This window comes from Oncorhynchus mykiss, chromosome 4 (genome assembly GCF_057628025.1).
Source record: "Oncorhynchus mykiss isolate SJ-2025 chromosome 4, ASM5762802v1, whole genome shotgun sequence".
In the NCBI taxonomy this organism is placed as follows: domain Eukaryota; kingdom Metazoa; phylum Chordata; class Actinopteri; order Salmoniformes; family Salmonidae; genus Oncorhynchus; species Oncorhynchus mykiss.
Genome location: NC_143025.1, coordinates 94,451,234 through 94,472,500, shown reverse-complemented (window position 1 = coordinate 94,472,500; position 21,267 = coordinate 94,451,234). Strand labels below are relative to the sequence as shown.

Genomic DNA, 21,267 nt, shown 5'->3' with positions numbered 1-21,267 from the left:
ACTACTACTACTACTACTACTACTACTACTACTACTACTACTACTACTACTGCTACTACTACTACTACTACTACTACTACTACTACTGCTGCTACTACTACTACTACTACTGCTGCTACTACTACTACTACTACAACTACTACTACTACTACTGCTACTACTACTACTACTACTGCTACTACTACTACTACTGCTACTACTACTACTGCTACTACTACTACTACAACTACTACTACTACTACTACTACAACTACTACTGCTGCTACTACTACTACTACTACTACTACTACTACTACTACTACTACTACTACTACAACTACTACTGCTGCTACTACTACTACTACTACTGCTGCTACTACTACTACTACTACTACTACTACTACTACTACTACTACTACTGCTACTACTACTACTACTACTACTACTACTACTGCTGCTACTACTACTACTACTACTACTACTACTACTACTACTACAACTACTACTACTACTACTGCTACTACTACTACTACTACTACTACTACTACTACTGCTGCTACTACTACTACTACTACTACTACTACTACTACTACTACTACTACTACTGCTACTACTACTACTACTACTACTACTACTACTACTGCTGCTACTACTACTACTACTACTGCTGCTACTACTACTACTACTACAACTACTACTACTACTACTGCTACTACTACTACTACTACTGCTACTACTACTACTACTGCTACTACTACTACTGCTACTACTACTACTACAACTACTACTACTACTACTACTACAACTACTACTGCTGCTACTACTACTACTACTACTACTACTACTACTACTACTACTACTACTACTACTACTACTACAACTACTACTGCTGCTACTACTACTACTACTACTGCTGCTACTACTACTACTACTACTGCTGCTACTACTACAACTACTACTACTACTACTACTACTACTACTACTACTACTACTACTACTACTACTACTACTACTACTGCTGCTACTACTACTACTACTACTACTACTACTACTACTACTACTACTACTACAACTACTACTGCTGCTACTACTACTACTACTACTGCTGCTACTACTACTACTACTACTGCTGCTACTACTACAACTACTACTACTGCTGCTACTACTACTACTACTGCTAATAATGCTTTTGCTACTACTACTACTGATGCTACTACTACTACTACTGCTACTTCTGCTACTGCTGCTGCTACTGCTACTACTACTACTTATACTACTACCACAACTGATACTACTAGTACTACTACTACTGCTTCTACGTCTACTATTACAGTGGCTTGTGAAAGTATTCACCCCCTTGGCATTTTACCTATTTTGTTGCCTTACAACCTGGAATTAAAATAGATTTTTGGGGAGATTGTATCATTTGATTTACACAACATGCCTACCCCTTTGAAGATGCAACATATTTTCTATTGTGAAAAAAACAAGAAATAAGTCAAAAAAACAGAACTTGAGTGGGCATGACTATTCACTCCCCCCAAGTCAATACTTTGTAGAGACACCTTTTGCAGCAATTATAGCTGCAATTCTCTTTGGATATGTCATTATAAGCTTGGCACATCTAGCCACTGGGATATTTGGTGTTCACTGGGGATGGTGTTCTCAGGGTGATGAGAGGTGTTTGGTTTGCTCCTAGACATAGCATTTTCCTTGATGGCCAAAAAGCTCAGCTTTATTCTCATCTGACCAGAGTAAATCAAATCAAATGTATTTATATAGCTCTTTTTTACATCAGCTGATATCTCAAAGTGCTGTACAGAACCCCAGCCTAAAACCCCAAACAGCAAGCAATGCAGGTGTAGAAGCACAGTGGCTAGGAAAAACTCCCTAGAAAGGCCAAAACCCAGGAAGAAACCTAGAGAGGAGCCAGGCTATGAGGGGTGGCCAGTCCTCTTCTGGCTGTGCCAGGTGGAGATTATAACAGAACATGGCCAAGATGCTCAAGATGTTCAAGATGTTTAGAGTACCTTCTTCCATATGTTTGGAGATCTCCCACATGCCTTTTGGCGACCACCAATGTGCCGTGCACGACTTAAGGTGGTCCTATGGACAGATACTCCAATCTCCGCTGTGGAGCTTTGCAGCTCCTTTAGGGTTATCTTTGGTCTCTTTGTTATCTTTGGTCTCTTTCTTTTAATGCCCTCCTTGTCTGGTCTATGAGTTTTGGTGAGCGGCCGTCTCTTGGCAGGTTTCTTGTGGTGCCATATTCTTAACATTTTTTGAATAATGAATTTAATGGTGCTCCGTGGGATGTTCAATGTTTCAGATATTTTTTTATAACCCAACCCTGATCTGTACTTCTCCATAACGTTGTCCCTGACCTGTTGGGAGAGCTCCTTGGTCTTCATGGTGCCGCTTGCTTGGTGGTGTTGCAGACTCTGTGGGCTTTCAGAACAGGTGTATATATACTGAGATCATGTGACACTCAAATAGTACACCTTGTGCTATCTAACTAATTATGTGACTTCTGAAGGTAACTGGTTGCACCAGATCTTATTTAGGGGCTTCATAGCAAAGGGGGTGAATACATATGCACAAACCACTTTTCATTAAAAAAAATAATATATATTTTTTAAACAAGTACATTTTTTTATTTCACTTCACCAGTTTGGACTATTTTGTGTATGTCCATTACATGAAATCCAAATAAAAATCTATTTACATTATAGGATGTCATGTTGCAAAATACAGTGTAATTACAGTGTAAAGCTCTGTACATTCTGTGACCATTACAGTGTAAAGCTCTGTACATTCTGTGACCATTACAGTGTAAAGCTCTGTACATTCTGTCACTGTCTACAGTGTAAAGCTCTGTACATTCTGTCACTGTCTACAGTGTAAAGCTCTGTACATTCTGTGACCATTACAGTGTAAAGCTCTGTACATTCTGTCACTGTCTACAGTGTAAAGCTCTGTACATTCTGTCACTGTCTACAGTGTAAAGCTCTGTACATTCTGTGACCATTACAGTGTAAAGCTCTGTACATTATGTCACTGTCTACAGTGTAAAGCTCTGTACATTCTGTGACCATTACAGTGTAAAGCTCTGTACATTCTGTGACCATTACAGTGTAAAGCTCTGTACATTCTGTCACTGTCTACAGTGTAAAGCTCTGTACATTCTGTCACTGTCTACAGTGTAAAGCTCTGTACATTCTGTCACTGTCTACAGTGTAAAGCTCTGTACATTCTGTCACTGTCTACAGTGTAAAGCTCTGTACATTCTGTGACCATTACAGTGTAAAGCTCTGTACATTCTGTGACCATTACAGTGTAAAGTTCTGTACATTCTGTGACCATTACAGTGTAAAGCTCTGTACATTATGTCACTGTCTACAGTGTAAAGCTCTGTACATTCTGTCACTGTCTACAGTGTAAAGCTCTGTACATTCTGTGACCATTACAGTGTAAAGCTCTGTACATTCTGTGACCATTACAGTGTAAAGCTCTGTACATTCTGTCACTGTCTACAGTGTAAAGCTCTGTACATTCTGTGACCATTACAGTGTAAAGATCTGTACATTCTGTCACCATTACAGTGTAAAGCTCTGTACATTCTGTCACTGTCTACAGTGTAAAGCTCTGTACATTCTGTCACTGTCTACAGTGTAAAGCTCTGTACATTCTGTGACCATTACAGTGTAAAGCTCTGTACATTCTGTCACTGTCTACAGTGTAAAGCTCTGTACATTCTGTCACTGTCTACAGTGTAAAGCTCTGTACATTCTGTCACTGTCTACAGTGTAAAGCTCTGTACATTCTGTGACCATTACAGTGTAAAGCTCTGTACATTCTGTGACCATTACAGTGTAAAGTTCTGTACATTCTGTCACTGTCTACAGTGTAAAGCTCTGTACATTCTGTGGCCATTACAGTGTAAAGTTCTGTACATTCTGTCACTGTCTACAGTGTAAAGTTCTGTACATTCTGTGACCATTACAGTGTAAAGCTCTGTACATTCGGTCACTAAAGCTGTGTCTAATTGTTTCTCCAGCCTGCCTGTTCAGGGAGGCTCAGTAGTGTGGACTCAGCACAATTCAGGGACACCATGACTCCAGACTCTCTCTCTCTCTCTCTCTCACACACACACACACACACACACACACACACACACACACACACACACACACACACACACACACACACACACACACACACACACACACACACACACACACACACACACACACACACACACACACACACACACACACACACATCTAAATCTCTTAATGTACTTCTCTTCTTTGCTTGTCTTCCTGTCTCCCCACATCTCTCTCCTCCCCTGCCTCTTGTTATGTCTCACCGCATCTCTCCTTTCTCTCAACTTCCTCTCGCTGTCTCTCCCTGTGTTCTCCAAGTCTTCCTGGATCAAGGCTCAGGGTGAGACCCAGATGGAGACATGTGAGGCAGATGGTTCAGGGTGAGATCCAGATGGAGACACGTGAGGCAGATGGTTCAGGGTGAGATCCAGATGGAGGCACGTGAGGCAGATGGTTCAGGGTGAGACCCAGATGGAGACACGTGAGGCAGATGGTTCAGGGTGAGATCCAGATGGAGACATGGGAGGCAGATGGTTCAGGGTGAGATTTATTGAATACACAGCTGCTGGCAGAAAGCAGGTTGAGGACATGGGTTTGTTATCCAGGTAAATAGCTGGACAGACATGGGTTTGTAATCCAGGTAAATAGCTGGCAGACATAGACGGCAGGCAGGCTCAGGGTCAAGACAGGAAAAAGGTTGTAACCGGCGAGACTAGAACAATAAACAGACATAGGAAAACCACTGGCAAACCTTGACGGGACAAAATGAACTGGAAACAGACAAACAGAGAACACAGGTATAAATACCCAGGGGATAATGGGGAAGATGGGAGACACCTGGTGGAGGGGTGGAGACCAGCACAAGACAGGTGAAACAGATCAGGGTGTAACACACTGGTCTCAGAGTAGAATCACCAGTATGTCCTTCACACCTCTCTGCTCATCGTGTCAGGATTCCTCTGTAGGAGAAAGATCTCCATAGTAACAGAGACACCTGGAGGGGGGTGGAGACCAGCACAAGACAGGTGAAACAGATCAGGGTGTAACACACTGGTCTCAGAGTAGAATCACCAGTATGTCCTTCACACCTCTCTGCTCATCGTGTCAGGATTCCTCTGTAGGAGAAGGATCTCCATAGTAACAGAGCTCCTTTGTGTCTGTCTGTCTGTCTGTCTGTCTGTCTGTTCTTTGATGGAAACTCTTTGATGGACTGGCCAGCTCCAACACACAGTAATGAGATGAGAGACACACACATTATGATTGTGTGTGTGTGATGGGTTAGGGTAAGGGTTACATTCTGACTGTGTGTGATGGGTTAGGGTAAGGGTTAAATTCTGACTGTGTGTGATGGGTTAGGGTAAGGGTTACATTCTGACTGTGTGTGATGGGTTAGGGTAAGGGTTAAATTCTGACTGTGTGTGATGGGTTAGGGTAAGGGTTAAATTCTGACTGTGTGTGATGGGTTAGGGTAAGGGTTACATTCTGACTGTGTGTGATGGGTTAGGGTAAGGGTTACATTCTGACTGTGTGTGATGGGTTAGGGTAAGGGTTACATTCTGACTGTGTGTGATGGGTTAGGGTAAGGGTTACATTCTGACTGTGTGTGATGGGTTAGGGTAAGGGTTAAATTCTGACTGTGTGTGAAGTCAATGGTTATTAATAAATTATAGTTGAACACACCCTTTTAAATTAGTGGTTATTTCTGCCACACCCGTAGCTTGCAGATGTAATAAATCGAGCACACAGCAATGCAATCCCCAGAATTACCTGACTGAAGACCTTGTCTCATATCTGCCTTACTTACTGTGGTAGTCCTGTCTCATATCTGCCTTACTTACTGAGGTAGACCTGTCTCATATCTGCCTTACTTACTGAGATAGACCTGTCTCATATCTGTTATATTACTGAGGTAGACCTGTCTCATATCTGCCTTACTTCCTGAGGTAGACCTGTCTCGTATCTGTTATATTACTGAGGTAGTCCTATCTCATATCTGCCTTACTTACTGAGGTAGACCTGTCTCATATCTGCCTTACTTACTGAGATAGACCTGTCTCATATCTGTTATATTACTGAGGTAGACCTGTCTCATATCTGCCTTACTTCCTGAGGTAGACCTGTCTCATATCTGTTATATTACTGAGGTAGACCTGTCTCATATCTGCCTTACTTACTGAGGTAGACCTGCCTCATATCTGTTATACTACTGAGGTAGACCTGTCTCATATCTGTTATATTACTGAGGTAGACCTGTCTCATATCTGCCTTACTCACTGAGGTAGACCTGTCTCATATCTGCCTTACTTATTGAGGTAGACCTGTCTCATATCTGTTATATTACTGAGGTAGACCTGTCTCATATCTGCCTTACTTACTGAGGTAGACATGTCTCATATCTGCCTTACTTAATGAGGTAGACCTGTCTCATATCTGTTATATTACTGAGGTAGCCCTTTCTCATATCTGTTATATTAGTGAGGTAGACCTGTCTCATATCTGCCTTACTTACTGAGGTAGACCTGTCTCGTATCTGTTATATTACTGAGGTACTCCTGTCTCATATCTGCCTTACTTACTGAGGTAGACCTGTCTCATATCTGCCTTACTTACTGAGGTAGACCTGTCTCATATCTGTTATATTACTGAGGTAGACCTGTCTCATATCTGCCTTACTTACTGAGGTAGACCTGCCTCATATCTGTTATATTACTGAGGTAGACCTGTCTCATATCTGTTATATTACTGAGGTAGACCTGTCTCATATCTGCCTTACTTACTGAGGTAGACCTGTCTCATATCTGTTATATTACTGAGGTAGACCTGTCTCATATCTGCCTTACTTACTGAGGTAGACCTGTCTCATATCTGTTATATTACTGAGGTAGACCTGTCTCATATCTGTTATATTACTGAGGTAGACATGTCTCATATCTGCCTTACTTACTGAGGTAGACCTGTCTCATATCTGTTATATTACTGAGGTAGACATGTCTCATATCTGCCTTACTTACTGAGGTAGACCTGTCTCATATCTGTTATATTACTGAGGTAGACCTGTCTCATATCTGTTATATTACTGAGGTAGACCTGTCTCATATCTGTTATATTACTGAGGTAGACCTGTCTCATATCTGCCTTACTTACTGAGGTAGTCCTGTCTCATATCTGCCTTACTTACTGAGGTAGTCCTGTCTCATATCTGTTATATTACTGAGGTAGACCTGTCTCATATCTGTTCTATTACTGAGGTAGTCCTGTCTCATACCTGCCTTACTTACTGAGGTAGACCTGTCTCATATCTGTTCTATTACTGAGGTAGACATGTCTCATATCTGCCTTACTTACTGAGGTAGACCTGTCTCATATCTGTTATATTACTGAGGTAGACCTGTCTCATATCTGTTATATTACTGAGGTAGACCTGTCTCATATCTGTTATATTACTGAGGTAGACCTGTCTCATATCTGCCTTACTTACTGAGGTAGACCTGTCTCATATCTGTTATATTACTGAGGTAGACCTGTCTCATATCTGTTATATTACTGAGGTAGACCTGTCTCATATCTGTTATATTACTGAGGTAGACCTGTCTCATATCTGCCTTACTTACTGAGGTAGTCCTGTCTCATATCTGCCTTACTTACTGAGGTAGTCCTGTCTCATATCTGTTATATTACTGAGGTAGACCTGTCTCGTATCTGTTATATTACTGAGGTACTCCTGTCTCATATCTGCCTTACTTACTGAGGTAGACCTGTCTCATATCTGCCTTACTTACTGAGGTAGACCTGTCTCATATCTGTTATATTACTGAGGTAGACCTGTCTCATATCTGCCTTACTTACTGAGGTAGACCTGCCTCATATCTGTTATATTACTGAGGTAGACCTGTCTCATATCTGTTATATTACTGAGGTAGACCTGTCTCATATCTGCCTTACTTACTGAGGTAGACCTGTCTCATATCTGTTATATTACTGAGGTAGACCTGTCTCATATCTGCCTTACTTACTGAGGTAGACCTGTCTCATATCTGTTATATTACTGAGGTAGACCTGTCTCATATCTGTTATATTACTGAGGTAGACATGTCTCATATCTGCCTTACTTACTGAGGTAGACCTGTCTCATATCTGTTATATTACTGAGGTAGACATGTCTCATATCTGCCTTACTTACTGAGGTAGACCTGTCTCATATCTGTTATATTACTGAGGTAGACCTGTCTCATATCTGTTATATTACTGAGGTAGACCTGTCTCATATCTGTTATATTACTGAGGTAGACCTGTCTCATATCTGCCTTACTTACTGAGGTAGTCCTGTCTCATATCTGCCTTACTTACTGAGGTAGTCCTGTCTCATATCTGTTATATTACTGAGGTAGACCTGTCTCATATCTGTTCTATTACTGAGGTAGTCCTGTCTCATACCTGCCTTACTTACTGAGGTAGACCTGTCTCATATCTGTTATATTACTCAGGTAGACCTGTCTCATATCTGCCTTACTTACTGAGGTAGTCCTGTCTCATATCTGCCTTACTTACTGAGGTAGACCTGTCTCATCTCTGCCTTACTTACTGAGGTAGACCTGTCTCGTATCTGTTATATTACTGAGGTAGTCCTGTCTCATTTCTGCCTTACTTACTGAGGTAGACCTGTCTCATATCTGCCTTACTTACTGAGGTAGACCTGTCTCATATCTGCCTTACTTACTGAGGTCAACCTGTCTCATATCTGTTATATTACCGAGGTAGACCTGTCTCATATCTGTTATATTAATGAGGTAGACCTGTCTCATATCTGTTATATTACTGAGGTAGACCTGTCTCATATCTGTTATATTACTGAGGTAGACCTGTCTCATATCTGTTATATTACTGAGGTAGACCTGTCTCATATCTGTTATATTACTGAGGTAGACCTGTCTCATATCTGTTATATTACTGAGGTAGACCTGTCTCATATCTGTTATATTACTGAGGTAGACCTGTCTCATATCTGTTATATTACTGAGGTAGACCTGTCTCATATCTGTTATATTACTGAGGTCAACCTGTCTCATATCTGTTATATTACTGAGGTAGACCTGTCTCATATCTGTTATATTACTGAGGTAGACCTGTCTCATATCTGCCTTACTTACTGAGGTAGACCTGTCTCATATCTGTTATATTACTCAGGTAGACCTGTCTCATATCTGCCTTACTTACTGAGGTAGACCTGTCTCATATCTGTTATATTACTGAGGTAGACCTGTCTCATATCTGTTATATTACTGAGGTAGACCTGTCTCATATCTGTTATATTACTGAGGTAGACCTGTCTCATATCTGCCTTAATTACTGAGGTAGACCTGCCTCATATCTGTTATATTCCTGAGGTAGACCTGTCTCATATCTGCCTTACTTACTGAGGTCAACCTGTCTCATATCTGTTATATTACCGAGGTAGACCTGTCTCATATCTGTTATATTAATGAGGTAGACCTGTCTCATATCTGTTATATTACTGAGGTAGACCTGTCTCATATCTGTTATATTACTGAGGTAGACCTGTCTCATATCTGTTATATTACTGAGGTAGACCTGTCTCATATCTGTTATATTACTGAGGTAGACCTGTCTCATATCTGTTATATTACTGAGGTAGACCTGTCTCATATCTGTTATATTACTGAGGTAGACCTGTCTCATATCTGTTATATTACTGAGGTAGACCTGTCTCATATCTGCCTTACTTACTGAGGTAGTCCTGTCTCATATCTGTTATATTACTGAGGTAGACCTGTCTGTCTCATATCTGTTATATTACTGAGGTAGACCTGTCTCATATCTGTTATATTACTGAGGTAGACCTGTCTCATATCTGCCTTACTTACTGAGGTAGACCTGTCTCATATCTGTTATATTACTCAGGTAGACCTGTCTCATATCTGTTATATTACTGAGGTAGACCTGTCTCATATCTGTTATATTACTGAGGTAGACCTGTCTCATATCTGCCTTACTTACTGAGGTAGACCTGTCTCATATCTGTTATATTACTGAGGTAGACCTGTCTCATATCTGTTATATTACTCAGGTAGACCTGTCTCATATCTGTTATATTACTGAGGTAGACCTGTCTCATATCTGTTATATTACCGAGGTAGACCTGTCTCATATCTGTTATATTACTGAGGTAGACCTGTCTCATATCTGTTATATTAATGAGGTAGACCTGTCTCATATCTGTTATATTACTGAGGTAGACCTGTCTCATATCTGTTATATTACTGAGGTAGACCTGTCTCATATCTGTTATATTACTGAGGTAGACCTGTCTCATATCTGTTATATTACTGAGGTAGACCTGTCTCATATCTGTTATATTACTGAGGTAGACCTGTCTCATATCTGCCTTAATTACTGAGGTAGACCTGCCTCATATCTGTTATATTCCTGAGGTAGACCTGTCTCATATCTGTTATATTACTGAGGTAGACCTGTCTCATATCTGTTATATTACTGAGGTAGACCTGTCTCATATCTGCCTTACTTACTGAGGTTGACCTGTCTCATATCTGCCTTACTTACTGAGGTAGACCTGTCTCATATCTGTTATATTACTGAGGTAGACCTGTCTCATATCTGTTATATTACTGAGGTAGACCTGTCTCATATCTGCCTTAATTACTGAGGTAGACCTGCCTCATATCTGTTATATTCCTGAGGTAGACCTGTCTCATATCTGTTATATTACTGAGGTAGACCTGTCTCATATCTGTTATATTACTGAGGTAGACCTGTCTCATATCTGCCTTACTTACTGAGGTTGACCTGTCTCATATCTGCCTTACTTACTGAGGTAGACCTGTCTCATATCTGTTATATTACTGAGGTAGACCTGTCTCATATCTGTTATATTACTGAGGTAGACCTGTCTCATATCTGCCTTACTTACTGAGGTAGACCTGTCTCATATCTGTTATATTACTGAGGTAGACCTGTCTCATATCTGTTATATTACTCAGGTAGACCTGTCTCATATCTGCCTTACTTACTGAGATAGACCTGTCTCATATCTGCCTTACTTACTGAGGTAGACCTGTCTCATATCTGTTATATTACTGAGGTAGTCCTGTCTCATATCTGTTATATTACTGAGGTAGACCTGTCTCATATCTGCCTTACTTACTGAGGTAGACCTGTCTCATATCTGCCTTACTTACCGAGGTAGACCTGTCTCATATCTGTTATATTACTGAGGTAGACCTGTCTCATATCTGTTATATTACTGAGGTAGACCTGTCTCATATCTGCCTTACTTACTGAGGTAGACCTGTCTCATATCTGTTATATTACTGAGGTAGACCTGTCTCATATCTGTTATATTACTGAGGTAGACCTGTCTCATATCTATTATATTACTGAGGTAGACCTGTCTCATATCTGCCTTACTTAGTGAGGTAGACCTGTCTCATATCTGCCTTACTTACTGAGGTAGACCTGTCTCATATCTGCCTTACTTACTGAGGTAGACCTGTCTCATATCTGTTATATTACTGAGGTAGTCCTGTCTCATATCTGTTATATTACTGAGGTAGACCTGTCTCATATCTGTTATATTACTGAGGTAGACCTGTCTCATATCTGCCTTACTTACTGAGGTTGACCTGTCTCATATCTGCCTTACTTACTGAGGTAGACCTGTCTCATATCTGTTATATTACTGAGGTAGACCTGTCTCATATCTGTTATATTACTGAGGTAGACCTGTCTCATATCTGTTATATTACTGAGGTAGACCTGTCTCATATCTGCCTTACTTACTGAGGTAGACCTGTCTCATATCTGTTCTATTACTGAGGTAGACCTGTCTCATATCTGTTATATTACTGAGGTAGACCTGTCTCATATCTGCCTTATTTACTGAGGTAGACCTGTCTCATATCTGTTATATTACTGAGGTAGACCTGTCTCATATCTGTTATATTACTGAGGTAGACCTGTCTCATATCTGTTATATTACTGAGGTAGACCTGTCTCATATCTGCCTTACTTACTGAGGTAGTCCTGTCTCATATCTGCCTTACTTACTGAGGTAGTCCTGTCTCATATCTGTTATATTACTGAGGTAGACCTGTCTCATATCTGTTCTATTACTGAGGTAGTCCTGTCTCATACCTGCCTTACTTACTGAGGTAGACCTGTCTCATATCTGTTCTATTACTGAGGTAGACCTGTCTGTCTCATATCTGCCTTACTTACTGAGGTAGACCTGTCTCATATCTGTTATATTACTGAGGTAGACCTGTCTCGTATCTGTTATATTACTGAGGTAGTCCTGTCTCATTTCTGCCTTACTTACTGAGGTAGACCTGTCTCATATCTGCCTTACTTACTGAGGTAGACCTGTCTCATATCTGCCTTACTTACTGAGGTCAACCTGTCTCATATCTGTTATATTACCGAGGTAGACCTGTCTCATATCTGTTATATTAATGAGGTAGACCTGTCTCATATCTGTTATATTACTGAGGTAGACCTGTCTCATATCTGTTATATTACTGAGGTAGACCTGTCTCATATCTGTTATATTACTGAGGTAGACCTGTCTCATATCTGTTATATTACTGAGGTAGACCTGTCTCATATCTGTTATATTACTGAGGTAGACCTGTCTCATATCTGCCTTACTTACTGAGGTAGACCTGTCTCATATCTGTTATATTACTGAGGTAGACCTGTCTCATATCTGCCTTATTTACTGAGGTTGACCTGTCTCATATCTGCCTTACTTACTGAGGTAGACCTGTCTCATATCTGTTATATTACTGAGGTAGACCTGTCTCATATCTGTTATATTACCGAGGTAGACCTGTCTCATATCTGTTATATTACTGAGGTAGACCTGTCTCATATCTGTTATATTACCGAGGTAGACCTGTCTCATATCTGTTATATTACTGAGGTAGACCTGTCTCATATCTGTTATATTACTGAGGTAGACCTGTCTCATATCTGTTATATTACTGAGGTAGACCTGTCTCATATCTGTTATATTACCGAGGTAGACCTGTCTCATATCTGTTATATTAATGAGGTAGACCTGTCTCATATCTGTTATATTACTGAGGTAGACCTGTCTCATATCTGTTATATTACTGAGGTAGACCTGTCTCATATCTGCCTTACTTAGTGAGGTAGACCTGTCTCATATCTGCCTTACTTACTGAGGTAGACCTGTCTCATATCTGCCTTACTTACTGAGGTAGACCTGTCTCATATCTGTTATATTACTGAGGTAGTCCTGTCTCATATCTGTTATATTACTGAGGTAGACCTGTCTCATATCTGTTATATTACTGAGGTAGTCCTGTCTCATATCTGTTATATTACTGAGGTAGACCTGTCTCATATCTGTTATATTACTGAGGTAGACCTGTCTCATATCTGTTATATTACTGAGGTAGACCTGTCTCATATCTGTTATATTACTGAGGTAGACCTGTCTCATATCTGCCTTACTTACTGAGGTAGTCCTGTCTCATATCTGCCTTACTTATAGACCTGTACCTACTGTGGTACTTACTCAGGGTTACCTGTCTCATATATCTGAGTGACTATAGTCAGTGGTGACTCTCATCAAATGTTAACAAGTAGGGCTCTCTTTCAGATCTGACAGTTAAAACACTCTCCTCCTCCTCTCGTATTCTCTCCATCCCCACCCAGCCTCCCCCTCCTCTCCTCTCCTATTCTCTCCATCCCCACCCAGCCTCTCCCTCCTCTCCTCTCGTATTCTCTCCATCCCCACCCAGCCTCTCCCTCCTCTCCTCTCGTATTCTCTCCATCCCCACCCAGCCTCTCCCTCCTCTCCTCTCCTATTCTCTCAATCCCCACCCAGCCTCTCCTTCCTCTCCTCTCGTATTCTCTCCATCCCCACCCAGCCTCTCCCTCCTCTCCTCTCGTATTCTCACCATCCCCACCCAACCTCTCCCTCCTCTCCTCTCGTATTCTCACCATCCCCACCCAGCCTCTCCCTCCTCTCCTCTCGTAGTCTCTCCATCCCCACCCAGCCTCACAGTCAGTTCTGTGGGAGAACGACCTAGCGCTTGTATCTCATTTCTCAGACCCTCTCATTGTTGTTGTCGTCAGAAGCTAGAGGAGTCTCCTAAAACAGGGCTGTTCTCAGACCGTCTCGTTGTTGTTATTGTTGTTGTTGTACAGGACATCGTCAGAAGCTAGAGGAGTCTCCTAAAACAGGGCTGTTCTCAGACCGTCTCAGTGAGCTGGAGAGGATCAGACAGACAACCATGAGGGTTGCCGTGCCGACACAGTCCCAACCACAGCCGCTCAACGCTGGACACAACCCCTTCAACCCCCAAGGGCAGACACAGATACCAGGTGAGATTTAAATACAGTCCCTCCTAACCCCTATTAACACAGATACCAGGTGAATTTAAATACAGTCCCTCCTAACCCTTATTTAGTCAGATACCAGGTGAGATTTAAATACAGTCCCTCTTAACCCCTATTAACACAGATACCAGGTGAATTTAAATACAGTCCCTCCTAACACTTATTTAGTCAGATACCAGGTGAGATTTAAATACTGTCCCTCTTAACCCCTATTAACACAGATACCAGGTGAGATTTAAATACTGTCCCTCTTAACCCCTATTAACACAGATACCAGGTGAGATTTAAATACAGTCCCTCTTAACCCCTATTAACACAGATACCAGGTGAGATTTAAATACAGTCCCTCCTAACCCTTATTAACACAGATACCAGGTGAGATTTAAATACTGTCCCTCCTAACCCTTATTAACACAGATACCAGGTGAGATTTAAATACAGTCCCTCCTAACCCCTATTAACACAGATACCAGGTGAGATTTAAATACAGTCCCTCTTAACCCCTATTAACACAGATACCAGGTGAATTTTAAATACAGTCCCTCCTAACCCTTATTTAGTCAGATACCAGGTGAGATTTAAATACAGTCCCTCTTAACCCCTATTAACACAGATACCAGGTGAATTTTAAATACAGTCCCTCCTAACCCTTATTTAGTCAGATACCAGGTGAGATTTAAATACAGTCCCTCTTAACCCCTATTAACACAGATACCAGGTGAATTTTAAATACAGTCCCTCCTAACCCTTATTTAGTCAGATACCAGGTGAGATTTAAATACAGTCCCTCTTAACCCCTATTAACACAGATACCAGGTGAGATTTAAATACTCTAACCCCCGACACACATAGACACAGATACCAGATGAGATTTAAATACTCTAACCCCCGACACACATAGACACAGATACCAGATGAGACCATAATCTCTAACCCCCGACACACATAGACACAGATACCAGATGAGACCATAATCTCTAACCCCCGACACACATAGACACAGATACCAGATGAGACCATAATCTCTAACCCCCGACACACATAGACACAGATACCAGATGTCTATCAGTCCTGTTGTAACTACATCTCTGACCTGTCCCAATCTATCAGTCCTGTTGTAACTACATCTCTGATCTGTCCCAATCTATCAGTCCTGTTGTAACTCCATCTATGATCTGTCCCAATCTATCAGTCCTGTTGTAACTACATCTCTGATCTGTCCCAATCTATCAGTCCTATTGTAACTACATCTCTGATCTGTCCCAATCTATCAGTCCTGTTGTAACTACATCTCTGATCTGTCCCAATCTATCAGTCCTGTTGTAACTACATCTCTGATCTGTCCCAATCTATCAGTCCTGTTGTAACTACATCTCTGATCTGTCCCAATCTATCAGTCCTGTTGTAACTACATCTCTGATCTGTCCCAATCTATCAGTCCTGTTGTAACTACATCTCTGATCTGTCCCAATCTATCAGTCCTGTTGTAACTACATCTCTGATCTGTCCCAATCTATCAGTCCTGTTGTAACTCCATCTATGATCTGTCCCAATCTATCAGTCCTGTTGTAACTACATCTCTGATCTGTCCCAATCTATCAGTCCTGTTGTAACTCCATCTCTCCCTTCCCGTAATATCCACAATGTCATCACAGCCTTATACAGGCAGTGATGACTTAGTCTTTTAGTTCCACTACAGTTTATTCTCTGTTGGTTACAATAAGAGTCTATGTGGATGGTATATTTGGATGGTTTTAGGTGTGGTAGGTGTGGTTTTAGGTGTGCTATTCTAGCATTGACTTGCCTGGCCTTACCTGTACAATTCAATATTTCAAAATACTTCTTACATGTTATTATTTTCAAACTATGTATATTTACAGTTTTGGCAAATGTGTTTGATTCGGTTGAGACATTAGTGAAGTACAGAAACGGAATGAAAACCCTTTTCTCTGCTGGACATGTGCCAGAAAAATGCTTGGTTTCTCTCTCTCCTCTCTCTCCTCTCTCTCTTTATCTCTCTCTCTCTCTCTCCTCTCTCTCTCTCTCTCTCTCTCTCTCTCTCTCTCTCTCTCTCTCTCTCTCTCTCTCTCTCTCTCTCTCTCTCTCTCTCTCTCTCTCTCTCTCTCTCTCTCTCTCTCTCTCTCTCTCTCTCTCTCTCTCTCTCTCTCTCTCTCTGTCTCTGTCTCTGTCTCTCTCTGTCGCTCTCCCTCCCCCTCTCCATCCCTCCCTCCCTCCCTCCCTCCCTCCCTCCCTCCCTCCCTCCCTCCCTCCCTCCCTCTCTCCCTCTCCTCTCCTCTCTCTCCCTCCCTCTCTCTCCTCCCCTCTCTCTCCTCCCCTCTCTCTCTCTCAGTAGAGAGACAGGAAGAGACAAACATACAATGTGTCATTACTCAGGATGTTACATCAGACCTGGTAACCAATGATCCAGTGAAATGAGACACTCACAGCCTGAACATGCTCCATCTTCTAGATCTAGTTCTCTACACAGTATTCACTACACAGTATGCATGACACAGTATTCACTACACGGTGTTCTCTACGTAATATTCTCTACACAGTATTCACTACACAGTATTCACTACACAGTGTTCTCCACACAGTATTCACTACACAGTATTCTCTACACAGTGTTCTCTACACAGTATTCACTACACAGTGTTCTCTACACAGTATTCACTAAACAGTATTCACTACATAGTATTCACTACACAGTATTCACTACACAGTGTTCTCCACACAGTATTCACTACACAGTATTCTCTACACAGTGTTCTCTACACAGTATTCACTACACAGTATTCTCTACACGGTGTTCTCTACACAGTATTCACTACAGTGTTCTCTACACAGTGTTCACTACACAGTGTTCTCTACACAGTGTTCTCTACACAGTATTCACTACAGTATTCACTACACAGTATTCACTACACAGTTTTCTCTACACAGTATTCACTACACAGTATTCACTACACAGTATTCACTACAGTGTTCACTACACAGTATTCTCTACACAGTATTCACTACACAGTGTTCACTACACAGTATTCACTACAAAGTGTTCTCTACACAGTATTCACTACAGTATTCACTACACAGTATTCACTACACAGTTTTCTCTACACAGTATTCACTACACAGTATTCTCTACACAGTATTCACTACACAGTATTCACTACACAGTATTCTCTACACAGTATTTACTACACAGTGTTCTCTACACAGTATTCACTACACAGTATCCACTACACAGTTTTCTCTACACAGTATTCACTACACAGTATTCACTACAGTATTCACTACACAGTATTCACTACACAGTGTTCTCTACACAGTTTTCTCTACACAGTATTCACTACACAGTGTTCACTACACAGTATTCACTACACAGTGTTCTCTACACAGTATTCTCTACACAGTATTCACTACATAGTGTTCTCTACACAGTATTCACTACACCGTGTTCACTACACAGTATTCACTACAGTATTCACTACACAGTATTCACTACACAGTTTTCTCTACACAGTATTCACTACACAGTGTTCACTACACAGTATTCACTACACAGTGTTCTCTACACAGTATTCTCTACACAGTATTCACTACATAGTGTTCTCTACACAGTATTCACTACACAGTGTTCACTACACAGTATTCACTACAGTATTCACTACACAGTATTCACTACAGTATTCACTACACAGTATTCACTACACAGTGTTCTCTACACAGTTTTCTCTACACATTATTCTCTACACAGTATTCACTACATAGTGTTCTCTACACAGTTTTCTCTACACAGTGTTCTCTACACAGTGTTCACTACACAGTATTCACTACACAGTATTCTCTACACAGTATTCACTACACAGTGTTCTCTACACAGTATTCATTACACAGTATTCACTCCTACTGGCCCTGATACAGAGGTAGAACACTGGACAACTCCTCCTCCTCCTCCTCCTCCTCCTCCTCATCTCTAGCCATCCCCCTCTCCTCCTCCTCCTCTTCCTCCTCCTCCTCCTTTCTAACCATCCCTTTCTCCTCTTCCAGACCCTCGCCAGTCCCAGTCGTCTCCTCCCTGGTCCTATGAGCAGTCCTACCCGTCCTACCTGAGTCCCATGACCTCCCCGTCTGTCCACTCCACCACGCCCCTCTCCTCCAGCCGAGCCACGGGCTTGCCCAACATCACTGACCCGCCCCGCCGCCTGCCAGGTAACACACACTAGCAACACCCTGTATCCCACCCTCATCCCACCCTGCCTCCCACTGCTGTCTTGCTTCTGAAGCTAAGCAGGGTTGGTCCTGGTCAGGCCCTGGATGGGAGACCAGATGCTGCTGGAAGTGGTGTTGGAGGGCCAGTAGGAGGCACTCTTTCTCCGGTCTAAATATCTCAGTGATTGGGGACATTGCCCTGTGTAGAGTGCAGTCTTTCGGATGTGATGTCAAACGGGTGTCCTGACTCTCTGTGGTCAATAAAGATCCCATGGCACTTATCGTAAAAGTAGGGGTGTTAACCCTGGTGTCCTTGGCTAAATTCCCAATCTGGTCCTCAAACCATCACGGTCACCTAATCATCCCCAGTTTACAATTGGCTCATTCATCCCCCTCCTTTCCCCTGTAACTATTCCCCAGGCCGTTGCTGTAAATGAGAACGTGTTCACAGTCAACTGACCTGATAAAATAAGGGTAAAGTAAACATTTCAAATAATGAGTACTGTTAGGGTAGACAGAGCAGGTGAGTGCAGGTAGGGTAGACAGAGCAGGTGAGTGCAGGTAGGGTAGACAGAGAAGGTGAGTACAGGTAGGGTAGACAAAGCAGGTGAGTACTGGTAGGGTAGACAGAGCAGGTGAGTACAGGTAGGGTAGACAGAGCAGGTGAGTACCGGTAGGGTAGACAGAGCAGGTGAGTTCAGGTAGGGTAGACAGAGCAGGTAGGGTAGACAGAGCAGGTGAGTTCAGGTAGGGTAGACAGAGCAGGTGAGTTCAGGTAGGCTAGACAGAGCAGGTGAGTTCAGATAGGGTAGACAGAGCAGGTGGGGTAGACAGAGCAGGTGAGTTCAGGTGGGGTAGACAGAGCAGGTGAGTACTGGTAGGGTAGACAGAGCAGGTGAGTACTGGTAGGGTAGACAGAGCAGGTGAGTACTGGTAGGGTAGATAGAGCAGGTGGGGTAAACAGAGCAGGTGAGTTCAGGTAGGGTAGACAGAGCAGGTGAGTTCAGGTAGGGTAGACAGAGCAGGTGAGTACTGGTAGGGTAGACAGAGCAGGTGGGGTAAACAGAGCAGGTGAGTTCAGGTAGGGTAGACAGAGCAGGTGAGGTAGACAGAGCATGTGGGGTAGGCAGAGCAGGTGAGTACTGGTAGGGTAGACAGAGCAGGTGAGTACTGGTAGGGTAGACAGAGCAGGTGAGTACTGGTAGGGTATACAGAGCAGGTGAGTACAGGTAGGGTAGACAGAGCAGGTAAGGTAGACAGAGCAGGTGAGTACAGGTAAGGAATACAGAGCAGGTGAGTTCAGGTAGGGTAGACAGAGCAGGTAGGGTAGACAGAGCAGGTGAGTACAGGTAAGGAATACAGAGCAGGTGAGTTCAGGTAGGGTAGACAGAGCAGGTGAGTACAGGTAGGGTAGACAGAGCAGGTAAGGTAGACAGAGCAGGTGAGTACAGGAAAGGAATACAGAGCAGGTGAGTTCAGGTAGGGTAGACAGAGCAGGTAGGGTAGACAGAGCAGGTGAGTACAGTTAAGGAATACAGAGCAGGTGAGTTCAGGTAGGGTAGACAGAGCAGGTGAGTACAGGTAGGGTAGACAGAGCAGGTGAGTACATGTAGGGTAGACAGAGCAGGTGAGTACAGGTAGGGTAGACAGAGAAGGTGAGTACAGGTAGGGTAGACAAAGCAGGTGAGTACTGGTAGGGTAGACAGAGCAGGTGAGTACAGGTAGGGTAGACAGAGCAGGTGAGTACCGGTAGGGTAGACAGAGCAGGTGAGTTCAGGTAGGGTAGACAGAGCAGGTAGGGTAGACAGAGCAGGTGTGTTCAGGTAGGGTAGACAGAGCTGGTGAGTTCAGGTAGGCTAGACAGAGCAGGTGAGTTCAGGTAGGGTAGACAGAGCAGGTGGGGTAGACAGAGCAGGTGAGTTCAGGTGGGGTAGACAGAGCAGGTGAGTACTGGTAGGGTAGACAGAGCAGGTGAGTACTGGTAGGGTAGACAGAGCAGGTGAGTACTGGTAGGGTAGACAGAGCAGGTGAGTACTGGTAGGGTAGATAGAGCAGGTGGGGTAAACAGAGCAGGTGAGTTCAGGTAGGGTAGACAGAGCAGGTGAGTTCAGGTAGGGTAGACAGAGCAGGTGAGTACTGGTAGGGTAGACAGAGCAGGTGGGGTAAACAGAGCAGGTGAGTTCAGGTAGGGTAGACAGAGCAGGTGAGGTAGACAGAGCAGGTGGGGTAGACAGAGCAGCAGAGCAGGTGAGTACTGGTAGGGTAGACAGAGCAGGTGAGTACTGGTAGGGTAGACAGAGCAGGTGAGTACTGGTAGGGTATACAGAGCAGGTGAGTACTGGTAGGGTTGACAGAGCAGGTGGGATAGACAGAGCAGGTGGGGTAGACAGAGCAGTTGAGTACAGGTAGGGTAGATAGAACAGGTGAGTACAGGTAGGGTAGACAGAGCAGGTGAGTACTGGTAGGGTAGACAGAGCAGGTGGGGTAGACAGAGCAGGTGAGTACTGGTAGGGTAGACAGAGCAGGTGAGTACAGGTGGGATAGACAGAGCAGGTGAGTACTG

General features: G+C 42.8%; 1 protein-coding gene across 4 annotated transcripts in view; it reads left to right on the top strand.

The window, feature by feature from the left end:
• LOC110521125 (runt-related transcription factor 2) overlaps positions 1–21,267 on the top strand; it is a 223,668-nt gene that overhangs the window by 183,824 nt on the left and 18,577 nt on the right. For 3 of the 4 annotated variants that reach the window (XM_090233333.1, XM_090233335.1, XM_090233334.1), the window contains exons 5-6: positions 14,298–14,474; positions 18,543–18,704. In XM_090233333.1, the coding sequence (XP_090089459.1) occupies positions 14,298–14,474; positions 18,543–18,704 (339 nt within the window). The remainder of the gene's footprint in view (positions 1–14,297; positions 14,475–18,542; positions 18,705–21,267) is intronic. The other variant, XM_090233336.1, reaches the window with a different exon arrangement.